At 35.6% G+C, this 19,986-nt stretch overlaps 1 protein-coding gene across 4 annotated transcripts in view; it reads left to right on the top strand.

Annotated features, from left to right (window-relative positions):
* prickle1a (prickle homolog 1a) overlaps positions 1 to 19,986 on the top strand; it is a 47,942-nt gene that overhangs the window by 24,101 nt on the left and 3,855 nt on the right. For 2 of the 4 annotated variants that reach the window (XM_088644803.1, XM_088644800.1), the window contains 4 exons: positions 12,902 to 13,084; positions 16,540 to 16,653; positions 17,301 to 17,438; positions 19,574 to 19,777. In XM_088644803.1, the coding sequence (XP_088500929.1) occupies positions 12,914 to 13,084; positions 16,540 to 16,653; positions 17,301 to 17,438; positions 19,574 to 19,777 (627 nt within the window). In that variant the 5' untranslated portion in view covers positions 12,902 to 12,913. Of the gene's footprint in view, positions 1 to 5,796; positions 6,099 to 12,876; positions 13,085 to 16,539; positions 16,654 to 17,300; positions 17,439 to 19,573; positions 19,778 to 19,986 lie in introns of those variants that run through there. The other 2 variants (XM_088644801.1, XM_088644802.1) reach the window with 2 other exon arrangements.

Here is a 19,986-nt window from a genome sequence, read left to right on the forward strand (position 1 = left end):
GCTAAATAAACAACATAAAAGGAAAAATGTGTTTCTATTATAAATATTTTCTGATAATATCTTAAGACATACTTTGATGAAAAATGTGCAATGACGTATTCAATCTGTTAACAGATGTAGCTGCTTTTCTATTTCCTACATGAAATAGCTGAAGTAGTGGCTTTGAACTGCTTAGGTTTCCTCAGTGTACAGGGGTAGTCTTTAGAACATACAATATATAGTGGTCAATTGCACTAGAGAATATCCATGCAGTTATTTACAACAGAGAAGCTTTACTTCAGTTGTAATGCCAGCAGTTTCCAGGCTCTATTGTCAGTTTAAAGGTAGCTTGACATTATTCTATTAGAATGTAATGTACTAAAAATATTGTAATTAATATATTAGTATATAAGATAAGATCACTTTATTGGCCATTTACAATTTCTTGTATTAGGAATTTTTCTTTTCACACACCCCAGCTTGCTCTCCATGACTTGCTCATCCACAATAAACTATATATACTATACACCCAATAAACATTTTTTTCTAAGAATCACTCTTTTAAGATGACAACTAAAGTATTCTATTGAGAGTTTGTATAATCTTTAATATAAGAATATAAAACCCTAGCTATTGTTGCTAAAGACAATTTTTACACGACTGTAATTCTTCTTATAAAAACAAATGCAAGTGCTGAATTTACCAGCTTAAAAAGCTGTTATTTTTCCAGTGCCATAATGTTGTTGATATGCATTTTGTTTACTGGGAGTGACTTCTTTTCTACATGTTTTAACTGGCAATATGATGGGTAAAGGTGACCCAGGAGTCAGGCCAGCTTACACTTAACTTCCCTAGTCGTACAGTTGCTGAAAGTCGAGCACACTTGAGAGATGTCTCGGCCCATGACCAACTTATAATTTTTAGAGCATTCCAATGCTCGAGAAAAGGTGGTTTAGTGCTTGCCTTTCTGCTTTAGAATACATTTAATTTTAAAACAATTTTATACCTGTAAGTCCTGGATGAATTTTATTTATTATTTTACTTTGTTTAGCTTTGAGGTCTGTACTTATTAGTAAGGCCCCTAGCAACTCTTTAACTTCTGAACACAGTTTTAGGCAATTGATGAATTTCCTATCTGTATTTGTTTAATGTCTTATTCCATTGTACAACATGTAACATTTAGCAATGTTATGCCATTTTGAATTAAAATTCTAAAACAATATGCTCTACTACATTGGCTCCCAACCCTGTTCCTTGGGGCAGATAGGCTTCTAGTTTTTGTTCCACCATAATCTTAATATTCTTAATCTTTTCCTTCTGGGTCATATTTCTAAAACTTGATTTCAGCTCTTAGAAAAATTGAATGAGGTTTGTAATTTCTGGGGCATTTCCTAAGATTTAACCAACTGGACCTCTGCAGAAGGAGAAAGAGTAGATGCATTGTCATCCGCCTTGGGTCTGTTTATTATAAATGGATCACCAGAGAGTTGTTTACACAGTAAGGTAAGAAAGTTGAGGAGAGACTTCTTAACCGTCTGTATGCTGCTGCGTCTGTAGGAGACATTACCCTTGAAGTGTGGAGATTGTGAAACACATGACTGAGTGTAGAAACAAATCTAAACAAACAAGCATAATTAAAGGCACCATTTAACACTGGAGATTTAGAGGTCAGTTGTAATGAAAGCGTGCAAGCTTACAGTCACAGTGATCCTCTAGGACCAAGGTTGGGACCCACCACTCAACAAATGTCATACATATGAATGTTCTTAGCTCCATCTTCTTGAAGGCCAGGAATTTAACAAATATGACTGACCAGTGTGAACTTTCTTTTATTTTGGGGAATTTATCTTAAAAAGAATGTACAAGTGTTTTTTGACACTTGCCTTTTTCATATTTAAATGTAAGGAATGAAGTCTCGGCAGGATGCAGGTTGGCCCTCCTTTCAATGATAATATAGCTGAGTGCAAACCACAGGCTTCTTAAACTTCACCAAAACAAAGGAGAGTTCCTGTTGGAGCGTGACTTTGGCTTATGCCTGGGCCTCTTGTGAATGAGCCTGTGCTCTTGATTGCAACAATGGTTTTCACAGTAGGCTGGAGTTCCTTGGAACCCTGCAGAGAAAGTCTGTATTTCTGCTATTTAATCCTTCACAGTATCTGGTAATTTCTTCATGCTGAGAGGTACTCGTAAGGCACTGTAATAGAGTGAGAAATTCTTAACACATAAAACTGTTGGTCAAAATAGCAAATACACCTGGGAATTTCCTAGATTCCTTGCCAGAAATGGAAAAAAATATATACATCAATTACGTCAATTTAAACATATGATCAATTTATACAGACAGTATTAACAATGGACATTGCCTTTAATAAATTTACAAGAGTTAGCTTTCTATTAAAACTTATATTCTTGCGATAGTGGACATTATTTTTTTTAGTCACATAGCTGCAAACAATTCTGTGGACCTGACCAAGCTGAGATCAAGAGAATTACGTAAAAATATGAGACATACCAGCGGATGAGATTCTTAGAATGTTGTGTGGTGTCCACAGTAAAACATGGATTTGGAAAAAAATAATGCATTTGTAATGGGAAAACATGTAAATTTTCTCCAATAGCATATAATACCTCAGAAACGTCACTTGTGATTGAATGGATTTAGAATTACAATACTGATAAATAGGGTTCCTGTATAAACCAGAATGGACTATGGTTTGACTGTCATTTTGTCCACTTTTTTATCTGTATTCTGTTTTATAAACTACTCCAGAGCAAAAACTGTACAGCCAATTATTTTCAGACTTGATTGGTATCTTTCTAAGTACAATATAACATAGTGAATGATTGCATATGGTGAAATATGATTCCTTTTCAAATCAGGATAGTTATCTGACCTACATTTGTTTTTCCTCACACTTCAAAGTATTGCTTTCTTAGGAATCATTCCACCAGTTGAATTGAAACTTGGAAGGTTTCGAAAATGTGCTTCAGACATGCACCAGAAGTATTGCTGTGACACTTGGGAGTCCACAACATGTCATTACTTGCTTAGCAAAAATTAACCCTATACCAGTAACCACTTTTTTTCAGAAATTGTTTGGTCAATGACCAACAAACAGCAGATTATGTTGCAATGAAAGTGCAAGTAAAATATAGGAAAAATATGATTGTTTAGACCAGGATGAATTCCGGACAACCATTTTTGTACTATTTATATGCTTCTTCTTCTACCACAAACTATTCTTGTGAAAAACTATTTGGCCAGTTAAGTCCAAACTTAGTAGGTATCATTTATTTCAAATTGTATATTTTTATTGCATGTTTATATTTTGCAGTAAGAGATTCCTGATTAGACCAAGACAGCTGTGTGCATGCTATGCTTTTCTGCAAATGTATACCACTTCTGTCATGGGGAACTACTGTGCGAATTGAATTTCAGATTGAGCAGGTTTCATCAAGACTCATCGAGACTTGCACCTCACAGGTTGCACAAATGCCTTTTATGCCCACACAAGCACACCACCAGATATTGGGCCAAATACAGCAAACTGGTTTTACACACAAAAAAGTATTTGGCCAACTAATTCCAAGTTTAGTAACATTTCAAAACTGCTTGCTGGTTTCTAGTTTTAGTTAATATCTTTACAGCCATTGCTTTTGAAAAATATAAAGTAAACAGAGTTCTTTGTGTAACATGTAGAGCCTACAGATCTTGTACTTGTCCATCTTTAAAGTGCTTTGTTTTTTTCATACCTTTGCCTTGTCTTTTGCATGCTTATTCTGAACTTTAAATAGACATTCAGTTGAATCCTCTGAGGCATTTTAGACAGGGAAGGGCTGTGAATGTTTGTCTGGCAGGGGCAGGGGTTACTGAATAAATCCCTCATTAGTTATATGACCTCTATAACTGTGGACATCTCAATGAGAAAGAGGAGAGATGCGTTCATTACTAGAGAACACTGACTCTTTTGACCCAGCAATACAGTAAACTATAAATTATCACATATAATGACTTCCCTGGGGAAGGAGAATTTACTTAAAATTGGAAAAAAGGAAATGCACCTTATTTGTAGAGTAAAACATTTCCACTTTAGCTGAGGAAGCTGTCTGCTGGCCACAAATGACTAACAGAAACTTAGATTGGGGTAGTGAAACGTTTTTTTAAAGCAACAGGAAAGGCTACACCTTTTGAAATTCCCAAGGAAATGAAAGAGACGGCAAGGTCATCTGTCCCTCCCATTTTGGGGATTTTCTTTGAAAGACTTCCATAGTCACTGGCCACAAGCCAAGCACATCTGAATTACTAATATCATTCCATTGTCTGTTGAAAATGCATCTAAATCTATGACATGTTCCTGATTCATTTTCATACTTGTCAACCAAACTTTAGAAATATATCAAATGGTTTTTTTTAACCCTCAAAATCATGCAGATCAAAATCTAGTACTTCGTTTATTTTACGCTTTCTCCCTTAATAGAAGTTATTTCCAGTCATGGGGTACTAGTTTTTTTTTTCTGTGTTACATCAGAAAGATAATTCTATTGACATAGTATGGTGATATTTTTCATTCTTAAAGGCTGTATTGACAGTTTATCAGGTGAAAAAACAATTCTTTCTAGTGGTATTTAATTTGTCAAACTCTGACAGATTAGCCATGTAAAGTTTTGTTTTAGATTTGAAGGTGCAGTCAAAGGTACCCTTCGTTTTGATTCTTTTTATTTTATGGTTGTAACCAGGACTTTTGTTGGCCGAACGGTAATACAACAAATTTGTCAAGTTGGTTTTAAATGCTGGCAGTGTGGCTTTTGAACTCATCCTTATGAATATTAAATGAATCACTTGGTTCAGTACATGCCATGATGATAGTATGTCCGGTTTTAGATCTTGTTTTCCTTTTCTGTTTTTATGAGATACAAATCTTTTATCTCTGGTAGTCTTGTCCTGGTAGGCTTGGTTAACATGTGGTATGGATGACAGTTATAGATTCATATGGTAATGACCTCTTCAGATTCAGTTGAGAGTTGTTAAATTATTCTGGCACAATAGTATAGACTTGCTGACATCATTGTTATCTGGGGAAGTTAGATGAATTTTAGTGGAGACTTTAATTTAGACTTTTGTGAGAGAAGGGATGTGTTTAAAATTCTACCAAAGAATTATAATTCCATCCCTTGGCCCATGTACTTGAAAAACTGGCTACTGAATGACTTGAATCAAATGAAAAAAATTTGGGGGAAATGAGTTGAGGATTAATCCATTTTTGAAACTTTTTCAACCAAAATAAAATAAATGTCTTTGGAGGTTTTCAGATAAGTGGAACTGTTCCTTCCAGAAGAAAAAAAATAATTTATTTAAAAAGTAGCCAAAATCAAAATCTGGCTTTCCTTTAAAAATGAAAAGATATTAAAGACCTAATATTTAAGATATATTAGGTTTAATTTTAATACGGTGTGTTTAAACTTTAAAATATGTCACTAGAACTTTGAATACTTGGATACTGGAAATAAAACTGCAAAAGTTGACTTCTAAAAGTGCTGAACATTTTCTACCAACTGGTGAAAATAAGACATTTGTTTGGTAAGCTTTTATGTACATAAGAATTGTATTTGTGTATGTTTGTGCTTTAGAAATTTATTAAATGCAAGGATTTAAATTTGTAGTGTTTTTGGTGTTCTAACTGTCCTTACCCTCCTGAAGTATCCCGGGCAGTTTACTTGAAAGTGGCTATTGATGTGTTTGAAATGTAATGGGAGGGTCTTCCTCTGCTGTTGCTCAGGGGGAGTAGGCAGGGTTCACTGCATAGGCTGGAGGTGTGGGGAGTTCAGAGTGCTGGTAGTCATCTTGGTTTGCTCTTTTCCTTCAAGGAGTGTTTTTCTAGTCTGTCTTTTGATACGGGCTGTGGGTAGGGTGACAGCTTGAGCATGCATGTCAAAACGCACAGCTAAAGGGGGGACTTACAAGTCTAAAACCAGACCAAGAGCAGCTTGGCCCAGTCAAACCAAGAAGAGCTTTCCTTCTGGACATGCAGCAAGGCTCTTAACAGTTTACCTGGAAGAAAGTACAGGAATACCTGTGAAGAGTTTAATCTGTTGCGTATGGAGCAGAGCCAGTGGTAAAGGTAAGACTCCACAGCATGTTTTCACTGGCACAGAAATTTTCAGACTCAAACAATTTGTAAGTTTATCATATAAGAGTTGTAAAACTTCTCCATCTGGTAATGTAAAGTTTGTTTTGAGTACATTTTGGTAAGTCTTCTCCACCACGCCATGATATTACTGTTGCAGTTTTTTGTGAATTCATAGTTGCAATTAAAAATGAATGGATAAAATACTAAATCGCATATAATGATATGTTGTTGTCTTATGAGCTTTGTGTAATAATATGCATTATGTATAATTAGCTCTATTGTGTATCAAGTCATGAACTACTAACAGATTATAAACAATCTTACCAGGTCAGGTTTAACTGAAGTGGATATTAAGGCCTGCTGAGGCTAGATATAAAGGTGACTAAACCTGAAGTGCTCAGTGCAGTTTGCAAAGTGACACAAGGCAATAGTAACACTTTTGTCTAGTTCAAACAGAACTGGGTAGTGGATGCAAGTTCTCAATGTTGCAAGTTGTCTTTGGGCTCATGAATCCTTCATATGCAGGTGGTCTTTGTAAGGGTAGACTGATTTCTAGAGTTAGTCCCCCCCAGTGATTTGGCCTTGAATTAATAGTTTTAATGAAGGATTTTTGCTGGCACTGAGTTTCCTCTTAAAGGTCTGCCAAAAGCATTCCCTTGCCCTTTCATTTCAGGATTACCATGTGTGACCATCATTTAGTCACTGCTGATTTTTAGGGCTCTTCCAAATATGTAAATAATGAATTCCTGTGATTATTATAAAAATATATTCTGTAAAATGATTACTGTGATTTTACAATTGCATCCCATATGGTATTATGGAACCTTTGTTTTTGTTTGATTTCTCCCAATCTTGAATTTTTCATTAGAATCCAAAATCTGAAATACAAATATGTGATTTTCTTTTTTCCTCCATATTTAGTCAAAACATTTTACTCTTTGAAGTTTGTCTTTTGTTGGGAGCTATGCTTTCCTGTGAGGTTTTAAATACTGCATGAGAAAGAACTTGATTTCCCTGTAATTAAGTAGAAAAGCAAATGCTATGTAAGACACAAGTATAAAAGGATTCCAGCTCAATAGTCTTGTTTTCTTTTTCCTGCATTAACAACTATTTTTTTACCATGTCAACCAATGCAAACCTTTTGACTTTGTCAGCATATGGGCTGCATTACATATGGAATTTGTTTATACAACTCAGATGTTGTTACATTTTAAATGCCTTCTTAAAAGTGTTTTCTCTTTGAGCTTGTTTGAAATGAAGCCTATGTGTCTTTTAACAAAGGAACATGTTGTTTAACTGCCAGCAGGTGACAAGGTGAAACTTGAGTGCTTGTGTATGTTGGAATGAAATTCTTCTTTGGCTTCGTCCTATGTTTAGTGCATTTAGAATAGAAATATTCAGTGGAACGGAAAAAAAAATCTGGACGGAATATGTGATATTGCACAAAAAGCTCTTACAGAAATTTTCAATTTCTTAAGACTTTATGTGCTAGGGCAATTAATTTGTTTTAACTTAAAAATTTTATTGTAACACTGATGTTGAGGAATCTTGAAAAGGAGCACTATTTTTTGGTGTATTTCATCCTTTTTTATTGCAATATAAAGAGACAGCAGTGAAATATGAGAGAGCTGTGGTACACAGAGAGCCTCTGTTGATCCTTTTGTACTCTTAATTGTCATTCTGACGAGAGGAAAAAAAAACACTTTCTCTGCATAACTAATGTGACAACTCAACAACTCCAGTGATTCATTTTGTTTATATTAATTCTTTATACATTAATGAGATCTTTTAACAGCTATTCTGGTACAGGAAAAATATATATATTGTACCAAAAATGAAATCTGAGAGTTTTTCTGCCTGTTTTTTTATTATTTTGGTATAGATTGGGCATTCAAATAAGGAAATATTGTCTTATGACCTTTTCTTTCCTGGGGTCACATTTTAGCACTACGCAATTGCAGCATGTCTTCATGTGCTTGAAATCTATCCCTTCATGGGTGAAATTGACAGTGCAATGGTTCATGCTTTGTGATATAATCATGGCATCCCTACTAAAGGTGGACACGCTATTAATTTAATTAGGCACTGACCATTTCTCTGACCTCTGTCATGGACCTATCTCATTTTTCAGCTATAAACAAATGCTGGTGATTTTTCTTTGGAAGAAGACATTTGCCTCTTTTATCTTTCCCTGTGATGTGTTTTTATCCACAAGCTAATACTGTATTTGTGCATTCCAGTTATTTTATTTTGTTGACTACAAACATCCTTAATAGTACCCTGATCGTGTGCTAGTGAACTGAGGTGTTATGGCAAACATTTAAACTTGCCAAAACACTGGCTGTTTTGGGTGCATTATCAATTCTAAAACAGGAATTTTATAATCGTTCAGAAAACACAATATGCGATACAGGTGATTGACATTAAATTAGTATGAAATTAGGCATTCGTCTCAGTTGCCTTGTGGAAGATTGTCTGTTATGTCCCAAGAAATAATCCCCTTTTATTTTCTTATGTGGCTTACGTTTAATTATCAAAGACAGAAGCAAGTGTTATGGAGGCCTGCAGGTTATAAACTAAGTGCAAAGTCCTGTAAGTCTCTGAATTCATGTCTCATACCTTTGTTGAACTGTTGCCATTGTTTGATGCTGAATTACAATACAACTCAATAGTTGAGCCTGATCACCTGATCACCTGTCATTCCCAGCACCACTGGCTTCAGGCTACAAGCACATTGTAGTTGGATTTGTGTGATATGCATCTTGTATTCCCCAAAGCCATGTTAACAAGCGGTTTTACAAAAGAGAGGTTGTTAAACAATTTGCCCCACAGGGGTCTGCAGAACAGCAGGAGGTGGTAAGGGTGTGGGGGTGTTCAGGAACTGACCATACAGTCCATGACCTCTTGTACTTGCTCATTGGTGACTTTACAGGATTTGAAGCTCAATGGACGTGAAAATAGCCAAGGAGATATGTTTAGGTTTTATTAGCAGGACGTCCCTAATCTTGTTTCAATCTCCAAAAAAGTGCAGATTGACTGCGGTAGTTTAGGAAATGATGTTAAGAGCACAAAGGTATTACCTGGCAAAATTAGCAAAGCATTTCTTCATTTCAGTTCAAGAAGGAAATTACAGAGTGAGAATTAAACAAGTGTGTTAGTCCCAGCGTTTTAAACCTTTCCGTATAATTATGAAACCAAAATCTGTACTTGTATTTCCCCATTAGGTTTATGTATTTACAATTTGGTTTCTGAGCTATTGAACTAATTTGTCAGTTGGTAATTCTTACATTTCCCATACTCATATCACTCAAGAGTTCAATTGACAGTCGTGAATAAAGTAAATTTTCAAAAAAGGTTAGAAAACCCATAATGAATTTAATGAAAGTTTTTCCATTTAGATCAATTAATTTATATCCTCCTGTCTTAGAAATTCCATCCAAACTGGCCACAACACTGGCTGTTTTAGATGCATTCAGGAAACCCAATATGCAAAACAGGTGATTGTGCATAGCTCAATTCAGGGTCAAGGGGGACCAGAAACTATCCTGGCAAGCTACATGCGTAAGGCAGGATACACCCTTGATGGGAAGCCAGTCCATCACAGGGCACACTCAGACACTAACACACTCACACCTAGAGCCAGTTTTTATCAAAGCCAATTAATCCACCAGCATGATGTCTTTGGACTGCAGGAGGAAACCAGAGCACCTGGCAAAAGTCCACACAAACACAGGGAGAAAGTACAAATTCCATGTACATTAGTGCCTCAGGTATGGAATTAAACACAGGACCCCAGTGCTGCGAGGCAGCAAAGCTAGCCAGTGCGCCATCATGCTGCCCCTCTTAGGTGTCTTTGTGTGCTCCATGATGGACTGGCCTATTCAAGCAGTTAGCAAATGGATGGATGAATGGGTTATGATAAGGCTTATTCTTTAGCTTTCATTCCTTGTTCTTTCCATTTCCACAACACATTGTATACAGAACTAAAGATAATGATGAAAAGCCAGAACATATTGGCTCCTTCATTTAAAACCCAGGGAAGGAAATTGCATGAGCTATTGTAGACTGATAAGTGAATTAATACCAATAAAATACTTTTTTTTTGTTTGTTTTTTTTCTGTAATGGAATGACTAAAGGTTAGCTATCATGGACAAAAGGACTGTAAAAGAAGGCAAAGATAACACTAATCCTTTTAGATAAAAAGGCCAAAGACATTTAATTCTGTTGCTGTAATTATCAGAACAACAGTTAATGGAGATTAGATATGCAAATATTGAGAAGAACTAAAAAGAGAATATAGGCTATTTCAAACCTGGAATACTAAAAGCTAGTATATAACAATATGAATGATCAGTAGAAATCTGCTACATTTCACACCTTTGCAGTTGAATACAGTAGACATGCTTTTCACACGTCACATGTAACAAGTATCTGCTATCTGACTTCAGTGCCCAGTTTTATGAATAGCCTGTAGCTGCTGTCTAAGGAATGGTTAATCATTGCCAACATGTCAAAGGCAATGTAGGCTATCTGACAAAGAAAAAGTCATTAAACAAGAAACTGCAGCTGACACTTCAAAAGTGGCCTTGTGTGAAAAAACCTCCAGAAGCTGGATTTCAGTTGAAACCCATCAGGCTAGCTGCTCTTCAAAGTCAGCGCATGGGGTTGGTAGGTTTTCTCAGCTGTGTTCTTGCTGTTGATTGTGGCTGCTGGACACTGTCTTGGCCCCTCTGAAGGGCCTCTCTTAAGAGCTTCATCTCATCTCATCTCATGAGAAATGGACACAACTGCAAAAGCATCCCTTTTCACTCAACCCGCTATCTATCACACACTGATTCAGCAACAGAAGGGAGAACACATTGTGGGAAAACCTTAATGAGTACTTGCATACAGTGCTATCACACATTTTACTTCAGCAATGGAAGGGAGAACCCCTTGTTAGTTCAAGTATACACTAATTCCTGCTTTATCAAGTTCACTATTATGTAGTGGTTTGAACTTTTTACTGCAGACAGGGATCAGAATGTGACATTGCTGTGGGGATATTTATTCCACAAGCTCCCATGTTACACTGCCTGAGAAATGTTTGGTGTCTGTGCAACTTAGAAAAATTTGCAAAACCAATAAACATCTGTGACTTGGCTTAATGATGTTGGTAGACGAGTTGTCATGGTTGCGCGTTTTAGGCTCACATTATTCTATAATCGAATAGTTTTCTAAGTAATGTTTACTATAAGACAGTTGTGTAGGTCTTGCCTGCTTTTGTGTCAGAACTTGTATGTCTAACATTTATATCACTTTTGTTATTGATGCTTCAGTGGTTCAGAACAACTGAAGTGATTTTCAGTCAGTTCTATTTGATGCATTTGTCATGTATAAAAATAATGGTATGTTTAAAATCCAAGAGATTTTTTTTTCTTAAATCGTAGGTGTATATAATCAAATGTTTCCATTAGCTTTAATATCAACTTCAAACTTCTGTGTAAGAACAATATGCTGACTACATTTTAATGAAAGAAGGAACTGTAGATTTTGTGCATAATCAGCAAGTTTTTAATCAAGAAAAACCTTTTAAAGTTTTGCATATGAGACTTGTATTTACATATACAGAAATATGTTCTAAGTAGCCATTGTGAATCTATAACAGTTGTGCAAAATCCAAGACTAATAGCTGTTAAGACTATGTATTCCTTAGCAAAACATTATGGACTAATCTCTACCCTTTCAATGTGATGGCACAACCAGCCTTTCATACATTATGTCTAAATATCATATTATGTAGCTCATTAATCAAGGGCCTTCTAGTCTGCAGGCAATATTGTTACTGTATTTCTTTATATGATTGAATTTCCAATTTCCAAGGTTTCAAATCACATAGTAACTGTTAAATATTCTGTTTTGAATTTCTACCCATCAGCCAAAGGTTTGCTTCTGAAATTTACTTCCTTATTAAAAAAATTACAGAAAGTGAGGATCACAAGGCTGTAATTGTTGTTGTTCAGTTGTACATATTTAAGCTTATTTAATAAAAATGGTTTTAAAATGTTATAATAAGGGTATTGTACCATATTACTCCATATCCCAATCACAATGAAAATATAAAGATTTGAAATGGAAAATTTATTCTCATTAAACAATTTTAAACATGTTCTTAGAACACAAGAACCTTGTAGTATTCTATGCAGGGTCTTGTGCTTTTAAGTCACTATCTAATAACCTGTATATTTGGCATTGTCAACTCTGCTTATTAAAATATTAGCAAGGACTCAAAATGATTTGTTTTATTGCCCATCCACTATGATAAAACAGATTACTTAGGTATTCAACAATTTTTTCAAAGGTAACACATTATCATGGACCATAGAAATCTGTTATAACTCACACCTAAATTTGATTGTGAAGATGAACATATGCATTTGGTGATATACACTGAGACTGGCAGTGAAACAGTAAAACTGCAGCAGTCGCTTCAGCTTTTTTGTTGTGTCTTTTTATAGGCAAATTATCTCCATAAGAACAGGAAGGTTGCCTAGAAACCTAAGGCAAATCTCACTTAGACAATTTAAAGTGCTACTGAAGATCACGTATTCTTGGATATATTTGCTCTTTCTTTCCAGTCAGCAAGAGAGATGAGTAATTTATTGATAAGACACATATTGGGGTTCTGGAAATGTTTCTTGAACAATTCACATAAAATATTTGACTATGGTATGAAAAGATGAGCTCATAATCACATTTCTGATGGCTTGGCGTTCTGTTTTCTAATAGGTGGCATCTTTTTGTTTGTGAACAGAATCTCTCCTTCATGAATTTTGACAACCCCATCACTTATCAACAAGGAGCTTTGCCATTAGAGATGGAGCAGCAAGTAGGCAAACTTACCTTTGGCTTCCAGCGTAGCTCAACATCTGACGACGATTCGGGGTGTGCTTTGGAAGAATATGCCTGGGTTCCTCCTGGCCTAAGGCCAGAACAAGTAAGATCATTTCCTTATCTATTTAATTGTGTACCTATTAGCTGTACACCATGCTTACCATTCATTCATCCTAATTTAATTTGTGGATGGTATTGTAATATTTTGAATCACAGAAATGTCAAAGAGCATAATGGAGTGAAAATAATGTTCTGCAAAACTACCTTTTTTCTAAATGGTAAGATTAATGCACTGTACAATTTTGATAACATTTTTTAAATCAAATTTCCACAATTTTGTGTCCTATCATTCTATTGTTTCCCCACATTGTGAAGGAGAAAAAAATGTCAGCGTAGACAATTGTCTTCATAGATTCTTCAAGCATTGTTGTTATTATTTGTCTGATGCTTAATCCAAAGTAATTTACATTTGTTCTCATTTTTCATTTTACTGGAGCACTCTTAAGTGCCTTTCTCAAGGTAACAACCCACAGTTTGAACATGCTGCCTAGTTATGAGTCCAGAGCCTAACCAGTATTTCACAATTTTACCCTGCAGATACTCCAAAACCTTCTCTTAAAACGGGCAATATTTATTCAAAAAAGCATCACAAAACTAAAAGATATAACAAAATACTGGAATTCACTTAAAATGAAATAATCATTGAAATATAGAACTAGTTGTCTAGGCTCCATGTAAGATTCATAACATGATCAATCAAATAAAGGCACACAAAACCTGTAGTTTTGTTAAATGATATAGTGAAAAGTGTTTCCTATTTTATTATTTTACAATCTATAATATTTGTTTCACATACTGTATCTCCTACCCTCATGTTCACCTACATTACATCCATTTAATGAATCCAAAAATCACTGTGGACGTTAAGCAGGTTCTTGGTGCTTTGCTCCATTTACCTTTTTTAAAAGAGATACTGCTGCAGGTCTCTTTGGTAACCGGCAGCCTTGAGTTACCACAATTATTGAACTTAATGTAGTGAGAAAACAAGATAATGTCAGCTCCAGAATAGCTGTTATCAAGTGTTAACTCTGAAGACCAGCAGGGTGTAAGGTATACCCTGTATGAATAGGAATGTATCTTGTTCATGTAGTAATTTGAGGTTCTAACCGTGGAGAAAATCAGATATGATCAGAGAAAAAAAAGATTTCAGATTATACTTAATGGATTAATACTACCAGCTTTAGACATGTAAACGAATTCTCTCATTTAAAACTATCTGACAGGGTGTTGACATCTTACAAAAAACAAATAGATTCTGTTGTACATTGAAGTGTGTGTTGAAATGAGCAGTAACGCCACCAGATCCATAGATTTAAAAGTTCATGACATACCTAGAGGGGACTTTTGAAGTTGGCCTAATTGGCACAGCTGAAGGTCAAGCTCTTAACCTTTAGCTGAGTTAGGTAACAGTGGAATACCAAGCTTTGGTGTTTAAACTTCAGTTTAACATTCAAAATTTACTGTAGCCTTGAAAGTGGGCCCTGACCTTATTAATTTAAGAGTAGGTAGATCTTGCCTTTGGTTATACTTGTATATAGCTGCTTGGGAAAACAGAATTTATTAGGTGTTGGGAAGAGGACACAGAACACAATGAGGCTGACTTCTGTAGCTTTTCTGTAATAGATCTGTCATCAGACTTCGAAAATGTTTTTATCATCCCGCTTAGAGACTATCGGTATATGAAGAAAAGGAACATGCAGTGGTTTTCAAACGTAAGGTGAAGCAGAGTAATTTTAATTTGCATTGGGTGTTTTTTCCCCAGTTAAAAAGAAGCTAACCAGGTGGTGATGTTAGCAGAAAAATGTAAAAGCCCACATCATTCTTTCAGTCTTGAAAATAAAGCTTTGGTCTACAACAACATTGTTCTCATTGTTTTCTAGAGTCTTATGTTTTACATGATCCATGTGTTTCTCTTGTTAAAAAAAGACCTAAGTTCACGAAGGCTTTCCTGTAAAGGGAGAGGAAAAAAAAGTTTAGTAACAACTTTCCATTTATTTTTGTGGTGTGCTTTATAATATTTTTTAGTTCTTCCTGACCTTAGGCTAGAACAAAGAAAACTATTGCATTGTATTACAATTTTTATATCAATTTCAAGATTGACTGAAAACACTTCTATGGCCACTCTAGCTTTATGTCTATATTGTTTGTAATTATTAACTATAATAAACAATTGGCAAATAAGATTTTCTTCCTGTCAGTAGATCATTCCCATTGTTTGATTTATTTATTTTATTTTTTTAACCTTATGCAATAGTTCTAACTTGACATACACTTCACAGCAAATAATATGCTCAGAGTAAGCATGTTCGGTCACCCATTGTAAATCCTTGATAAAAATCCGAGAAGCACTTGGGATAATAATTTTTAAAATATAGCAGCAATTTTCCCTATCAAATGCAGATTGGAAAAGTAAATGCAAATAACATTCTTCTATAAAAGGTTTTTAGAAAATATATATGAATGTATATTGAGAAGCATTAGAATTGCATTTTTTACTTGAATACATATTTGCATTTGAATTTCAAGCTTATTCTTTTAATGCAAAATCCTTTTGTAGGTTTTGTTTGTTATTTTTAATGAGTTGGTAAATCAGACCAGGTAAATCAGACTTGTATTTTTATACTTATTTTTTGTCCGCCAGCTGGAGAGCCTTTTAGCTACAGCAAATGTATATTTTAATGACACTCTCATTGTAGTGTGCAAGTGATTATTGACAAGTGCCCCTAGCAAACAAGGTTTGTAACAATAAATTGTTGGGCCTTTTTACAATCAGTAAACAGAATTAACTTTGTGTCTGGAGGAGATGTTGAACTTTCCTAAAGTGAGGTGGGGGGAGTCCAATTTCTCTGTAAATGCACACATGGAAGCAATGAAGGCTGATACAAGGGATGGGTCAGATCAACAGGAGACCACTAAAACCAAACACACCGCTTTTGTCCTCCCAAAGTGTAAAACACATGAGGCAAATTTAATTTGTTTATAGCAGCTATCTCCCTCCGCATCAGGTGCAGTAATTGCAGTGTGAAACATAGAATTTTAGCCACCTTGTTGTCCAGCTTGAGAGGGGGAAGGTGGAGCTAATAGCAGCATTAAATGTGCATAATTTATGACGCCGCTTTTCACACTCTTCCCCCACCACTGCCACCACAATTGTGAGTTTAAAATGCATTCCACAAGATGAGTTCAACAACTGGGTGCTTGTTATATCAGGTACAATGCAAGTCCACTGCTTTCCCTTATCTGGTCACTCTAATGGCTAAAGCTCATAAAATCTGTCATGGGCCTTTATGGTTAATGTGGCATTACAGCAGTTAAAACAGTAGCATCCTGTTCAAAATGCCAATAGTGTGCTATTCACCATTTGTGGCTCTTGTCATAATGGAAGCAACTTAATGATGTGAACACTCCCACAAAATTCACGGAAATGAACTTTTGCCATTGTTAAACTTTTTTTTAACATACCAGTAAACTTTTTGTCTGTTTCTTTCTCTTATGTAGGTGCAGTTGTATTTTTCCTGCCTACCTGAGGAAAAAGTTCCTTATATTAACAGCCCTGGAGAGAAATTCCGTATCAAACAGCTCCTGTACCAACTGCCACCTCATGATAATGAAGTAAGACCAAAGCAAATGCTAGACAAAAAGAAGCAAGCAAAAACCTCCGCAGGCACTCTGTTTAAATAGGTTTTTACAAGAGGAATCTTAAGAGATGTATCTGGATGTCCAATTCATTTAATGGTTTAAATCCTGTTTCTAAAGGTGATGTGCCAGTAGTACTGTGTTGCTGTGCTTATGTTTTTCTATGAGAGATTATGTGGGGAAATGTGTAGTGCTGTAACAGAGAGCGTCATTGTTTCTTGCTGTAATAGTGGGAGTCAGTACAATAACACTTTTGACAAGATGCTTTTATGATGTTTGTAGCCAATCCCTATAAAACATGCTTCCTAGCATTCCTAGCATGATTGTGTGTGAAATACTTGAGAATATTCCACTAAAATGCACATTCAACTATGTTAGAATGTAATAGTGTAGTGTGGTTTTTGTGCCTAAAATACATTCTTCTGAATGAAAACACTTCTTTTAATATTGTTTTTTGTTTGTGCAAATGTCCTGTTGTGAAGGTGTAGAATTGGTTTGAAATGCACTTTTTTTTGTGCCTGCATCTCCATAAATCCTTCATGTGGGTGCCTATATAAGTCGTGCTCCAATGACACATTTTGCAGTGTTCAAGTGTAATATATTGTGTTTACCTCCACTTTAAGATAAGATACTGCCAGTCCCTCAGTGAAGAAGAAAAGAAAGAACTACAGATGTTTAGTATGCAGCGCAAGAAAGAAGCACTGGGACGAGGCACCATTAAAATGCTACCAAGAGCACTGATGCACACAATCTGTGACCAGGTGTGTATTTCCTTTTTCCCAATAAATTGTCAGATTTTCCTGCAATTGTACCAGCTGATCATAAGGTTTATTGTTGCAACCCTCACATTAGCATTTGGTCAAGTACATTTAGGTAACATTTTCATATTTCTCTTACAACACTTTATCAATATTATGATATCATGAGGAGATAATCTGATCTTGCTTATTTGGTTGCTAAATAAGATACAAAAATTAATCTACTTGTTTAGTAAATGATCCCACCAAGCTAGCTTCAACTACTCATCAGACTTAGGTTTCAGACTCCCATAAACCTCTGTGTAAATATCTGGTCTTGATTCCAAACTTTTCACTCCTGTTCCTGAGTCCTAGTGTTGCTGCTGATCTTGAAGTCCCGAGTGTTGACCTGTTTAAAGCCTTAAGGCTGCAGCTGTTGTCATATGTTATTCCAGCACTGTTTGTGATTTTCTGATTATCCAAAACATATGACATGGATAATGTACTAAATGTATTTTACTGTGCTTCCCAAAATAGTTTAAACTAGTCCAGAAAACAGTGAAAAAATGACAGAATTTCTGAACAAAGATCTGGCAACACTGGTGCATGCATTCATTTGGATTTTTGATGCTTCAGCTTTAGGATTAGTGTTTCATGTGGTACTTTATATCCGAAGGTATTAAGTCCGAAGGTACCAAGTCATAACTCTGATGTAATCCACCACAACAGTAGCTACTTGCTCACAGAATTCTAGTTATGGACCTAGAAGAGATGGATTGTACTTAACTATCTCTCAAACTTCACCAAAACTTTAAATGTAATTGAGATAAATGTGGTTGGTCTATAATTTCCCCAGCTGTGACCTCTTTACAAATGGACATTATATTTGCAATTTACCCAACAGTAGATGCATCTCCTCCTCTAAAAATCGATTGAAATATCTTAGTGAGGAGTCTGTGAATGTGTCTGGTCTAGGCAGTTTGTTTGATTGAAGTTATTCTAGGCCTTTTAACAGCTCATTCTTCAATGTGATGAAATTGTTTGGAACCAAGTGGAACTGGGTTTTTATTTTTAACGCGGTATGTTATTTATTCCTTTGTGAACACCTGAATAAAATAATCATTGAAAACTTACACCATTTCCTGCTCAACTTCAGAAACAGACCTAAGTATTTATATCTTCAAGACACTTGACTGATTTTGTTTCACTTTTGTTACGTTTTAAAATGCTATTAGCATTGATTATGGATCCCATAATTATACTTATGAATAATATTCCTGGCTTTTCCATTATCCTTTTAACTGTGTGTACCTTAGCGTATTCTCTGTACTTCTTGAGGTCTTTCTGGATTCTCTATCATTTTCTTTGTCTATACATTTTCCATTAGTGATCTATTAAACCATTAAGCCACCATTTTCAAGACTAGGGAAGTAAAAACATAAGAATTAGGAGACAATGTCTGCTTTTTAAAGCAGTCCATGTAGAATAGAGGTCTAAAATAGACCTTTAAATTTGATAAGTTTTAATATATTTGCATTACAGACACGGTAATGTGCCCTGCAGTGTGTATACATTGGTCACAAGTTGCCTCCGGAAAGCCACTGAATCCTGTCAAAACACATCTAGGCAGCTTCTCTTCATATGGCCTTCATTTTCTGATTAACTCTAGCCTAAGCTGATATTTTTCTTTCTGCTTCACTGTCTTTTATTTCCATCTTAAAGCTGACCACTTTGGGAAAGCAACAGTGAGAGTATTTGTCTCTCACCATGGAATGTTTAAAAAGAGACCTGTGCAACTGAAAAAGTGTGGGGCTTGTGGTTGTAATTTCTTCAGTCAACAGATGTAGGATATCAGAACAGAATTAAAGGGGAATGTCATAGTTTTGATTGCAGAATTTCTCCATGGTGTATGATACCCACATTCATGGAGTTGAAGCTGTACAAGCCTGTAATGGAGAACAACTGTGCATTATGTATTTTGGCAGTACTATCAATATAACAATATAGTGGGTAAATATGAATGAAAACATATCAAATAAGAAATCATTGAATTTCTAAGGATGAGACAGTTGATGCTCTGAAAACGTCAACACTTTTATATATTTTTAATGTTGTTTAATGTGTGGTTAAACATCTCTTAATGTTTCCTTTTTTTAAAGTGTGGAGAAAACATCAATGGAGGAGAAATTGCAGTGTTTGCATCGAGGGCAGGCTCTGGATTGTGTTGGCACCCAGCATGCTTTGTTTGTTCGACTTGCAACGAGCTCTTGGTTGACCTCATCTACTTCTACCAGGATGGCAAAATTCACTGTGGCAGGCATCATGCCGAGCTCCTGAAACCCCGCTGCTCTGCTTGTGATGAGGTGAGACAAATTAGATCTATACTATCCTGTCATCACATGTAAATGGGTTTTTATTGTAGTGTGTTTTCTATCATTAAACTAAAAAAATACAGACATGGCAACTGTTGCTTTGTGTTTGCTGCAGGCATTATTTTCCTACAGCAAGTGTTTCATTTGTATGCAGTGATGATCAGACCACATCTTTCTAAGGTCTAGCATTGGCAAGCATT

The sequence above is a fragment of the Lepisosteus platostomus genome, chromosome 9, assembly GCF_059453375.1.
Source record: "Lepisosteus platostomus isolate fLepPlt1 chromosome 9, fLepPlt1.hap1, whole genome shotgun sequence".
NCBI lineage: Eukaryota > Metazoa > Chordata > Actinopteri > Semionotiformes > Lepisosteidae > Lepisosteus > Lepisosteus platostomus.